This window comes from Hypanus sabinus, chromosome 13, assembly GCF_030144855.1.
Source record: "Hypanus sabinus isolate sHypSab1 chromosome 13, sHypSab1.hap1, whole genome shotgun sequence".
Classification (NCBI taxonomy): domain Eukaryota; kingdom Metazoa; phylum Chordata; class Chondrichthyes; order Myliobatiformes; family Dasyatidae; genus Hypanus; species Hypanus sabinus.
This window is the reverse complement of record NC_082718.1, coordinates 40701631-40714124: the sequence shown is the minus strand read 5'-3', so window position 1 is coordinate 40714124 and position 12494 is coordinate 40701631. Positions and strand designations below refer to the sequence as shown.

At 37.6% G+C, this 12494-nt stretch overlaps 1 protein-coding gene across 4 annotated transcripts in view; it reads right to left on the bottom strand.

The window, feature by feature from the left end:
* Nucleotides 1-12494, bottom strand: part of LOC132403786 (cadherin EGF LAG seven-pass G-type receptor 1-like) — a 368758-nt gene that overhangs the window by 30374 nt on the left and 325890 nt on the right. For all 4 annotated transcript variants that reach the window (XM_059987470.1, XM_059987471.1, XM_059987472.1 and 1 more), the window contains 4 exons: nt 7232-7406; nt 6621-6733; nt 4145-4224; nt 1872-1998 (listed from right to left, as the gene is read on the bottom strand). In XM_059987470.1, coding sequence (XP_059843453.1) covers nt 1872-1998; nt 4145-4224; nt 6621-6733; nt 7232-7406 — 495 coding nt within the window. The remainder of the gene's footprint in view (nt 1-1871; nt 1999-4144; nt 4225-6620; nt 6734-7231; nt 7407-12494) is intronic.

Here is a 12494-nt window from a genome sequence, read left to right as displayed (position 1 = left end):
TACCAAAATTTGAACATAGATTAAGGAAATATGTGCCTCACTCTTGAATAGAATATTGTAAAGTTAACAACATGAAAACCAAGCCCACAGTAATGTACGATCTGGAATAAACAACAATAATACAAATTTGTCCAGTTCTGATCTTCAACCTGCTTTTTGGTTAAATGATTTACTACGATACTTCATCACATTTGGTTTCAGGCAAATATTTCTGAAAATGTTTTGTTTTCAACAATGCATACCAATGTAAATGGTCTTTTATGTGAAGACTATTGTGACAAAAAGAGATGAATGAAAAGGAGTGTTTCAGTGGTTTAAATTCATCTCAGCCAAGGAAATTCAGCAATATTATACTAGTAAAAATGAGGTGAGCTGAACAAGATTCCTATATTTCAACCACTGGGAAGTGACTTAGCTAATTGTTTCTAGTATTAACCATATTATAAGACTGGATTCTTTCGTTTAAGGAATATTGCAAGAGTTAAATTGATACACACTTTTGTTTTTAGCCAATTAGACTACTGTAAAGCACTCTTTTCAGGACTGCCTAGGAAAGATATAAATCAACTGCAGCTTGTTCACAATATAGCAACAAGAATCTTAACCAAATAGAAAAGAAAATCTGAGTACACTTCATTAGTTTTGGCATCATTACACTGGCTGCCCATGTCCTTTATGATCAATTTTAAAAAACTCTTAATTGTACTTAAGGCTCTGAATAACCTAGGTCCTCCATATATTTTGGAGCATCTATCCCCTTATATCCCCAATCGAAATCTTAGACCTACAAATACTTAATGCTTTTAAAGCCAAACATATAAAAACTGGTGAAGCAGCCTTTTGCTCTTATGTACCAAAAAGTCTGGAATACTCTACTGACTGAGATATGCTAAGCTACTACCGTGGAACATTTCAAAACACTTGCAGAAGCCTACTTTTTAATTTGGCTTATTTATAAGATTACCTAATGCCTTTTGATGTCAATTATATTTATATAATTTGGTACATTACATTTTATTCTATATAATGTTTGCCTTCACTCATGTTTATTAATTTTGTTTTGTATTCTTATGACCATCTTAATGTATGAATGATGTTATATAAATAATGTTATAATGTGCAGATTATGTTACAGCTTACTGATAAGTGAAATACAGCATCATGTGCAGATCACTTTTCTCTCTAAGCTCCACGAGTGCATGACCACGCCGTAACGGAAATGCTCCAATGCACACAGCACATGTTGCTGGGCAGATGGAATTTTCTTTTATATAATTTTGAAATTCTTGCTACCATATTGTAAAACACCCTGTAACTAATTATGTTAATGAAAATAATCCATAAATTTTCTAAATAATAAATGTACTACCATCTTTACTTTGAAACATTTTAGAGCTTCAATGTACTTACACCGTCAATGTTTCAAGTCACAATATTGCTAGAAATTGTAACAATAAACACAGAACGGAAGCTGGTAACTCATTGTTAACAAACTGTCAGCCTGCTGAACACTGACGCCATCTAGTCAAAACATTTTACTTTTGCCATTGCGCTTGTCGGTTGTTTTGACTGCCTGAAATCATTTGCTTGTGTTGTGAGTTGTGGTTTGTTTTTGTTTGATGTGCATATTACAACAAAAAACATTTAAAGTGCCGTGCAGGTTTCAGGCCATGTAAAAGTTTTCTGCTCAGAGCTGTAAAGAAAAATTAGAAGAAACTTTGGCTCAGATACAAACACATTGGACCATTTTTAGAGAACTCCATTTTTTTCATGCCAATTGTCTACTTAAAAATCACATGAACAATACTAATACATGCATTTCTACCCTTCAATGAGGTGTTGTCTTGTCATAGCTTCAGGGTCAATCTTACCTGTAAACAGCTGAAAATAGCAAATAGATAATGGAAGGTCATAGTGTCATTATTCACTGCCATCAGCCCCAGCAACCAAGTGGCACTAATGAGAAGCAACAGGAGGAAGGCTGTCCTCTGCCCAGATCTAAAAGAGAATACTTGTGTCAAACCGAACAAATACACACAGAAAGGGATGTACAGGAAACTTATTAACCTAGTCTTGTTTTTTCTCATTGCAATACTATGCAAAAGTCTTAGGCACAGGTACGTAGATAGGGTGGCTAAAATTTTTGCACAGTACTGTTGCAATTTATGTATAGCACTGTACTACTGCCACAAAAAAAACAAACTTCATGACATATGTGAGTGATGATAAACTTGACTTGGACATTGATCTCTATTGTGGACTGAGAGTGGGAAGGGGGCAGGGAGAGGGAAGCACCAGAGAGACATTCTGTAATGATCAATAGACAATTATTTGGAATCAAGTGACCTTGCCTGGTGTTTTAGGGATGGGTGTGTCTGCACCTGTGGCATCCCTCATCCCCCACCCGGCACTCCTTTCCTGCCACCTGTCCCACACCCCTTCCTCAGCACTCCACCCTCCCTATTCCCAACATCCTTTGATCCCACCAGATTTACAAATTTGCTCTCTACACGTCATTCACAAATACAGCACTGCACACAAGTCTCAGGCACCCTAGTTATATACACAGTATGTGCCTAAGACTTTTGCACGGTACTGTATTCCTTCACCACTATTATTAGAACATGGTAAAATGAAATTCCTACAATCTTTCACATTGAATGATTTCTCTTAACAGCTGCAGCTGGATTACCCATTTCCTTTTGACAGCTGTGCTGTGGGCAGTGGTAAGTCTTCCACTTTCAAAGGTTTCTATTGTTCTTCTGAAAATTTATGACCCTTATGTACAAAACCCCTAAATCAAATCCTACGATTCTGCTGAATTCACTTTACTTGATGCCTTCAGTTTTCACTCTCAATGATCCCTTTGCTTGTTTTCCACTCATGGCTGTAATGATGCTGAACCTGAAGAGTAACACCACTCACCCGAGTAAAGGGCCCTTGAAAAGCTCATCAATCATCCCACTCACTTTCCCGAGAACCCTGCAAGCTCTTGGGTCATAACCTCAGATTCAAGCTCTAACTCTTGAACTGTATTTGGCATTGCCCTTTCGAGCCGCAGCTCCTCAACTCTCCTCTGCAGCAAGCTGCTGTGCAGAGCTATTTAAGCCATTTACACCACCAATGTGGTAAGCAAGGAGTTTGTAACATAAGAATGGAGGTAGGTCTGACATGACTGAAGGACAAAGCAGCAAAAATTTCTCTTCTTCACAGAACGTAAATTCAACCTTAGTTAACCAACTGAGGTTGACCTGGAGAATTTCATGCTGAGTCAGCTGAGATGGCTTTTCATCTCTTATAGGAAGTTCTTCTAATTTTGTATTCATGTCAATCCATTTTGATAACACAAATGGGGAGTGGTGGGGAGAACCAACTTCCTTCATCCCCTATTGTCAATTAAAGGAACTTTCTGTGCTTGACAGCATATCAGGATGCTCTCTATTTATTAATGGGATCTGGGTTCATATCTAAGCCTGACTAATAACACAGAAACATCTTCTCTTTCTCATTTCTGAAAACCTTCTACCATTCAGCTTCTGCCAGTCACAGTTGTTTATTGAAACAAAGCAAATGAAAGCATATAACTTGAGTAGTGCACTGAAAGGCAAAATCCAAATACAAACCATTTTCAGGTTGGTATCAATTCAGATATTGCTCTCTGGGGTATTTCACTCTTGTTCCATCAGCATCTCCTAACTTACTAAAACATCAGTGTGGATGGCCGTATATCTCAGGTGCTACCTGTTGTCACTGTGACGGTTCACACTATAGTGGTCTGTGCTTAATTCTTGTCAGTTTTCAGCACTCTACCTTCCAGTAATAATGGTTTCAGGATGGCATTTCCATGCAAATGCCTTCTTTAAACTTTTATTCCTGAAAACAATTTGTAGTGATATTTGTTATGAATTCATGCATAATTCGATCCTTACAAGTTGCTGTCAATCTTCCGTGTGTGTTACGTGTGAGCGTAATGTGAGAGGGTTTTCTGTCTAGATGACTTACAAGCAAAATAAACAGCTGCAAGTTACCCCCCCCCCCACCCCCGTCTTTTGTGTGTGTTATTCCCGGCCACCTGGCTTTCCATGACCACAAGTACAACAATATCTCCTGTAAAAAAGTATGATAAAATTGAAGTGTAACTCACATGATTCCGGTCTTTTCGAAGGACCTCTGCCTGGGTCCACAAGATGCTTTAACAGCAAGTATGAAGATAATTATATTTATCTGAAGTAGCAGAAATTTAAAATACATTAGATTCCATATAAAGAGCAAAACACAGGGGTGTAGAATGCTAAACCAGAACTAAATCCAGATTGTGAATGTGAAGTGGGAAGGGTGTGGAATTAAAGGTCATAACAAAAAGCCAGATCGAGGTTTTTGTGCTCAAATCTTACAGCAATATTTGATTTAAAAATTTTAATGCTATGGAGACCATAGATTGTTAGTTTCACAATAACAGCTGTAAAGAAAAACAGTTTGAATACAGTGCTGTGCAAAAGTCTTAGGCACATGCAGCATATATAGCTGGGGTATCGAAGACTTCTGCACAGTACTGTGGTAATTTTATGTTTTACACTGTACTGCTGCCGTAGCAGTAAAAACAAATGTCATGACATATGTGAACTATGATAAACCTGATTCTGAGAGGGGTCTCTATTGTGGGCTGAGAGTGGGAAGGGGGCAGGGAGAAGGGAATCATGGTTGGGGAAAGAGGAAGGGAGAGGGGAGGGAGTGGGAACCACCAGAGGGACGTTCTGTAATGGTTAATAAATCAGTTGTTTGGAATCAAATGACCTTGCCTGGTGTCACAGAGCTGGGTGTGTCTGCACCTGCGCCTCCCCCCACCCCAAACACTCCTTATCTGCCACCAGTCCCACATCCCTCCTGCAGCACTCCAAACTCACCATTCTCAATATCCTTTGCTCCCACCAGATTTACAAACTCGCTCTCTACCCTACATTGACAAATACTATACTGTGCAAAAGTCTTAGGCTCCCTAGCTAAATATCTTTTCAACAGATGCTGCCCGACCTGCTGAGTTCATCCAGCTTTTTTGTACGTCTTGATTTGACAACTGCATCTGCAGTGCACCTTGTGTTTATATAGCTAGGGTGCCTAAGAATTTTGCACAGTACTGTATGCTTAGAATCTTTAACATACCAAGACCTCTCAAGCCATTTCATAGAAGAGGTATCAAACAAACTTTAGTGGAGTTGTCCAAAAGTGAAGAAAGAGCAATGATGAAAGAGAGGGAATTCGTGACACAAGGGAAGAACAAATTTGTAACTAAACAATTAAATGAAATTGTCACACACAAAATGCTGCAGTAAATCAGCAGGTCAGGCAGTATCATTGGAAATGAATAAACAGTTCATCCAGCATTTTGTGTGTGTTGCTTTGGATTTCCAGCATCTGCAGATTTCTCGTGTTAAAGAAAGTTCTGCTTTTTCAGTACTGGAACTGGAACATCCAAATAGTATTTCAAAAAACTATAGACAGTCTCCATGATGTACAGCAGGGTATTAATTACATAGGGGTAGAATTTGATGTGTTCATACACATGTTTCTGAAGGATAGCATGCAGATGACAGACATGATTAACTCAAGGTTAGATCTTTGGGAACAGCTAGAAATACCTAGTGTGGGTACATGAAGAAAAGTCAATGCAGGTGAATCTGCCTTTACCAGACAGATAAGAATGGAATTAATTAACTGCAATTCTACTCAAATTCAAAGCTGGAGAGGTGTTAGGGTCGGGTAGCATGATCTTAATCTGACACGCTGACATAGAGAAATCAGAATCAGGTTTAATATCACTGATATATGTTGTGAAATTTGCTGTTTTGTGGCAGCAGTTTAGCACAAGACATAAAAAAGTACTCTAAATTACAATAAAAGAAACAAAGAGTCCAAAGGCATTATTCTTGTCACAATGATTAAGCCTTGAATTTGACACCACTGATCTTCAAGTGAGAAAGAAGGCACTGATTTGGGAATATGGAGGGCAGGCTTTTTGCACAGAAGGCTGTGGTTAAGTGGAAGGAGCTGTAAGAAGATATGCTGAAGTCACATACAATTACAACATTTAAAAGGCATTTGGACAGGTAATTTGTTAGGAACCCTCCAAGAGGACCACAAACTTGTTCATAGGGTTGGAGGTTTGCATGCCTCAAGCTTGGAGTTCAAATTCAGTACTCTTCGTAAGCAATTTTTTATGTTCCTTTCTGCATGCATGCGGGTTTCCTCCAGTATTCCAGTTTCCTCCCGTGGTCCAAAGATGTACCAGTTAGTAAGTTAATTGGTTATTGTAAATTGTCCCATGATTAAGCTAAGGTTAGATTGGTGAGCTGCTGGGTGGTGCGGCTCGAAGGGCAGGGAGGGGTATCTCTCTAAGTAAATAAAGATGGCCTTCATGGTTAGCATGAACACAATGGGCTGAATGGATCTCTATCTGTGCTGCAAGATCCTATCAAAGAGCTCTGGAAAGAAGGCCACACGTTCAGAAAATAACAACACACTCACTCAAGGACTTTGGCATGGGAAGTGAAGATCATGACAAAGTGAAGTCACGGAAGAGAGGATTGGGGTGGAATATCTATAAGAATCAAAATATAACTTACAATGACTACAATGCAAATCGGGCCAGCAAAACTCCAAATCAGAGTGTCATCCATCGACAGCCAGCAAAAGTCAGGGTTCCCATAACCTTGTGGATCTAAGCCCATAGCCAGACCTTAAAACATAATAAAGCAGTGTTATTTAGCGTACTTAATTCCTTTACACCTGAACGACACTCAAAGCATGTAAACTTCTACCTAAAGGGTGAGATCATTGCAGAAGTTGAAATCTGACTTCAAGATACTAAATGCAGAGAACGCTCAACAATGAAGCAAGCGGCCAGGCAGGATTAATTCTCCGTAATGATACAGGTTGTCAGAATCCATTTGAAACATAAACCCTACTTTCCTTACTCCTCTCAAACACAAAAGAGCAGTTTGTGACTCGGATCAATGGTGTGAAGGCTGATGACAAACTGATGAATTATTTGACATTGCTTTTGATTTTCAGTTCCACTTCAATCAATCTATTACCTGCATTACAGAAGCCCAACAAGACAAAATCTATCCTAGTGCCCAAAAGATTAATTTGTCAGAAATACTTTTGAACGCCTATGCCACACAATGGTCAGCTCACTCATAGTTTCCATCAGAGTAACTGTGAATTGGGTTACCTGTTATGATAGCAGGAATTCCCCATCCAATGGTGTAGTAAAATCGCATGTGGCCATGGTTTACGTTCCTCATATCTGTCAGCATACGGTAAATATGGAGGCCTTCCACAAACGTCCAGGCAAAAGTGCAAAGATAGAAATAGTGCAGTAACAGGGCTATCACACTGCAGACAAACTGCAAGAAAACAAAGTCAGTGAATATCGAATGACCTTAGAACAATCCTTTGATTGATTGTCCTGGACTGAATGCTCGGTCTAGTCAGACACTTCTTTTGTCTGAATACTTGAGCCTACAGACCTACAAACCGAGTGAAGCAGAGATCTCCTGAGAAGATTTTACACAAAAGCCTCAAGCATCAACTCCATTGATGAGGATGGAAATGAAAAAAATAATTTCAGAGGCATTCAGTTCTCTTATGAATTAAGCTTTAAAAGAAAATGCGTGCCTTTAGCCCTTTCAAAGTAAGAAAATGCAACAGAGGTATGAGTTGCAGCAGCATTAGTCAACAGAGTATTCTGTCTAGTGTAATCTCTTGCAGTCACCCCTCTTCAAGCCTGACATTGCTGCTGTCAAGAATGCAACAACTATTTATTATAAATCTAAAAGCATTACCAGTCACTTAAGTTTAAAGGTTAAATAAATCTTGACTTGTAATTTTTGCATTTTCAAAATCTAAACATTGTGTGATTTTTTTTTCTAAAACTAAATCGGGGTGTGGTTGAAACTTCATTTCTTAATTCTCGTGAGCTACATTTTCCCAAGTGTAAGGCAATGATTTTATGTGATACTTACCACATTATCCCTCATAAGGGTCTGCTATCTCTACAACTCCAAATGCAGAAGCCCGACCTCCCTAATGGATGGCAACTGCCATCATTACAAAGTAACAATGCCACTAGGTTCCCAATGGGTCCTGCATTATGTCTGGAAATCTGCCTGTGCCACCTGTGGCTGACTGAACCAGATAGGGGACCAGGGTTCACACTGATTTCAAGGAAAGTAAAACAGCTGTGAGGGACACTTTATTTCTTTGTTTTCTGAGAATACAAAACTTGTCCTCAGAGAGGGGCTGATTATCCATTACAGACTATCTGATTATACTGTCTGGTGTTTGAATATTTACTCCCAATGAAAATGAAGGAACAATGATCCAGTACCAGTTCAGGACAGTGTGTCAATTAGAAGAACCCACAGGTGGTTGTGCCCTCAATACCCTGCTGTTCTTGTCCCCTTCTTGGTGTCAGAGATTACAGCTAAAGTAAAATTAATAAATTAACTGTTTTTTTTAAACATTGAGGGCTATCTAATACTTCTGTTTTAATTTTTTTAAGAATCAATGAATTTTTCAACCTTTTGAATGTCCTTCTATCCCAAGAACAATTAAACATGTGTGGGATTTGATGGCAAAGTCTTACTTCCACAACTCTTTTGTCAATGGGACTGAAAATAAAAATCTAGTTATTTTTTGAAATTACTGAATGCAATTGTTTATTCTATACATTATGAATAGTGTGTGTGTGTGAGAGAGAGAGAGAGAGAGGGGAGAGAGAGGGGGAGGGGGGAGAGAGGAGAGAGGGGAGAGGAAGAGAGGAAGCCTATTGCTTTCTTGTCTTCCTCTTCTTGGGGAAGTGAGTCACTTTAATGGTTAATGTCTATCATTCATGGTAAATTGCTCTGCCCAGCTGTCCAGAATCTTGGTCTTCTCAGTGATGAGCGTGGTGCCAACTGTGCTTAGGAGAGGTGAGATCCCAGAAGGCTGAGGGCTATACGGTGTCTTGAAAGCATCAAAGAAACTCTTCGAGTCATGTCATTCGCATGGACTGAACAAATAAGCTGGTAGCTGGTGTGAATGGTATGCTGTACGGATCTGGAAGTGACACACCTGCAAGTCTGTGCTGGATTGGAGGGACTCACTGATGAGGTAAAGATTAATTTGTTAAGAAAATTGTAAAAGGAATATCTGTTTATTCAATTTGAATAAAGTGAAAGGAAGTGAAGATCCTAAGATTGAAATCAGTGAAAAATCTTGCACAGATTTACATTCCAAATTTACCCATTGTGGGCAAGTAGCTATAGTCAATTCTTGTGTCCAGAATATTAAATACCGTATATTGACTGCCCAATAGTAAAATCTTAAGTTTGGTAAAGCCAAGCCGCCCTCCTTCAATCTTAGGATCTTCACTTCCTTTCTCTTTATTCAAATTGAATAAACAGATAACTAATCCTATAGTCAGATATACATTACGAACTTGGTTTCAATTTCGTAAATTTTTTGGTTTGAATAAATTTATGTTATCATGTCCTATAATATCTAATTATTTTTTTCGGCCTTCATCTATGGATCAAGCTTTTCTTTTATGGAAAACAAAAGGTATACCATGTTTTCGTGATCTGTTTCTGGATGATAACATTATGTCCTTTGAACAGCTATCTAATAAATATAATTTACCTAAAACCCATTTTTTTAGATATTTGCAAGTTAGAAATTTTTTGTATAATGAGTTACAGTCTTTTTCGAAAGAATGTCCATTGGACATTACAGAAAGAATTTTAGCCCTTAATCCTTATCAAAAGGGTTTAGTAGCCATCATTTATAAGATGATCATGAATTTACAGTCAGATGTATCAGAAAAAATTAAGAAGGAATGGCAAGAAGAGTTGCATTGTCCTATATCTGCTGAGCAATGGGAAAAAATTTTATTATTGGTAAATTCGTCCTCTATTTGTGCTAAAAATGCCCTAATACAATTTAAGGTTGTACATAGAGCTCATATGTCTAAGGATAAACTGGCTCGATTTTATTCTCATCTTAATTCAACCTGTGATAGATGTCATTCTGATGTTGCTTCATTGACTCATATGTTCTGGTCTTGTCCTTGTTTACAAAATTATTGGAAAGATATTTTCAGTATTATTTCAAGAGCTTTAAATATCAATTTCCAACCGCATCCTTTTACTGCAATTTTCAGTTTACCAATGACGGATAATAACCGTTTATCCGCTTCATCTCAACGAATGATTGCATTTGTTACATTAATGGCTAGAAGATCTATTTTATTGAATTGGAAAGAAATTAATCCTCCAACTGTATTTCAGTGGTTTTCTCAAACTATCTCTTGTTTGAGTTTAGAAAAAATTAGAAGTGTGGTTTTTGATCCTTCAGTTAAATTTGAAGAAACTTGGAGACCTTTTATTCAACATTTTCATATGAGTTGAATTGTCTTTTCCTAAACCTTACTTATATTATCCTTAATTATTTGGATGGAGGTTCGGAGTTATTGGCACTACTGTATATGTACGTAATATTATTCAATGGCCCATGTTGGTTAGTGTTTCTTTTTGTTTTTTTTCTCTTTTTTTGGGGGGGGGGGTTCTTTTTTTTTCTTTTTGCTTCTTTGTTCATTAATGTTCTGAGTTTGGGAGGTTATATATTTTTATTATTATATATCTGAATGTCTATTTAAACTATTAATTATGTACTCTCAAACATCTTGTATTCATGTTTCATTTATGTTTGTTTAAAATTAATAAAAAGATTTAAAAAGAAAAGAAAGGAATATTTGATCAAAGTAAATGAGGGCTCAGTGAGTTGGTCAATGGTTGGCACTGGCGACTCGTTGATGGGAATAAATTCTAAGCCAATAAATATCAGCAATTTACCATATTTGATCACTTACGAGATTAAAAATTTTCCTGCAGTTTGTAACTTTTGATTGAGCTACGAAGAACTGAATCAAAGCCAAATATCTTCCATTTGCTTTATTGTTTTATTTGCACAGCTTAACTCAGATAGAGTAACACTTTAATGTATGCACCAATTTAAAGAATTACATTTTAATTGCTTGTCTGAATTCTCTAAGTGTAACTTGATCTGCTGTTTTATGTAATTTTGAGGGTTTTGCTTTGATACTGTTCAGTGGCAATCAGTATTGGGATAAGTAAATAATCTCCATATCAACTTAGGACTCAACCAGCAGAAACAGTGAACCTCGAGATACAGTATTGAAATATTGTGAATGGGTTCTGAATTTTGCCAGATTATTCTCGCACTCCCTGCCTTTTCCTGGCTGGGACCCAATAATCAGCCAATGAATATTTAGCAAGGGCTCTAATCACCACATAGAATCCAAGTTCAGTCCATGAGATTAAGAATTAGCAATGACATTGTTAAACAAGATATAACTTCCAAAGGGCACTCAGTCAACCCACTGGCCCATGCAGAATAGTGGTCAATTACCCAGTCAAAGTTCTCAAATCGCTTCTTTCCGTTCATTGTTATTTTAATGACATAAAATTTGCCTGTAATAGCGGTGTATTTTCACTAGAGGCTGCTGTTGTGTTTTCCTGGAATTCCCACTAAAGTCCAGCGGATGGACCTTATTTGTGAACTTTGAAAAGAAATGACCATTGGACATTTTGGTGTAATTGTGTTTAGCTTATAAAAACCTAGGTACTGGGGCTTATTTTGACTGATGAAAAATTTAGCAGGGGAACAAAATTTTTAAATGTTGAAATATTCATATTGCAAGGCATTTATGAACAATAAAATCATTTTTTTAATAATATGCCAACCAGGCAGGTAGTTTTTCAAATTCATCAGCGTGCCTTTTATGCAAATTTCTTCCCTACAGTGATAGAGTAAGAACCGTACATGAAGAATAGTGAACAAAACTGTAAAGCAACACAATGTCTGTAACAGGAAAAAGGATAAGTTGACTATTTACGAGTAGTGCTTGCTGCTTTGTATTTACGTGTTGGTCAGATTCCACATAAAACAACTTTGTAGGAGCTGCTATTTTCTGTCTGTTAGCATTGTATTTTGTGTTGTGCATCTGATTTTGGGTTACGGTAATTTGCCACGAGGGCTTGGGCATGGTGAAAGTGAAGTGAGTAAAGTCATGTATTCACCCCTTGAGCCGTTAGTTTAGTTAGAGACAGACTTGGATATTTTTTGTTGAACGCTTATTTTGCTGCTATTGCTAACTTTGATCACTTGTTTTTGCTGGTTTGTTATAAAGAATCGAATGTACTTTTCTCGACTTGGAACTCAGTTATTTGAAGCACGTCACACAGTGTCGGGTTCCTCACTCAGCCTCTCAGTGGTTTTGGTTTGGTTTTCCAGTAACCGCTACAAGCTCACTAAGTATCAATGTTGCTATCTACTACTGTGTTAAGATTACAGTTGCTCACTTCAAAAATCTTCTAGTGCATTTAAAACTCTTAAGATAATTAGTGAGAACTGACTTATAACAACATAAATTG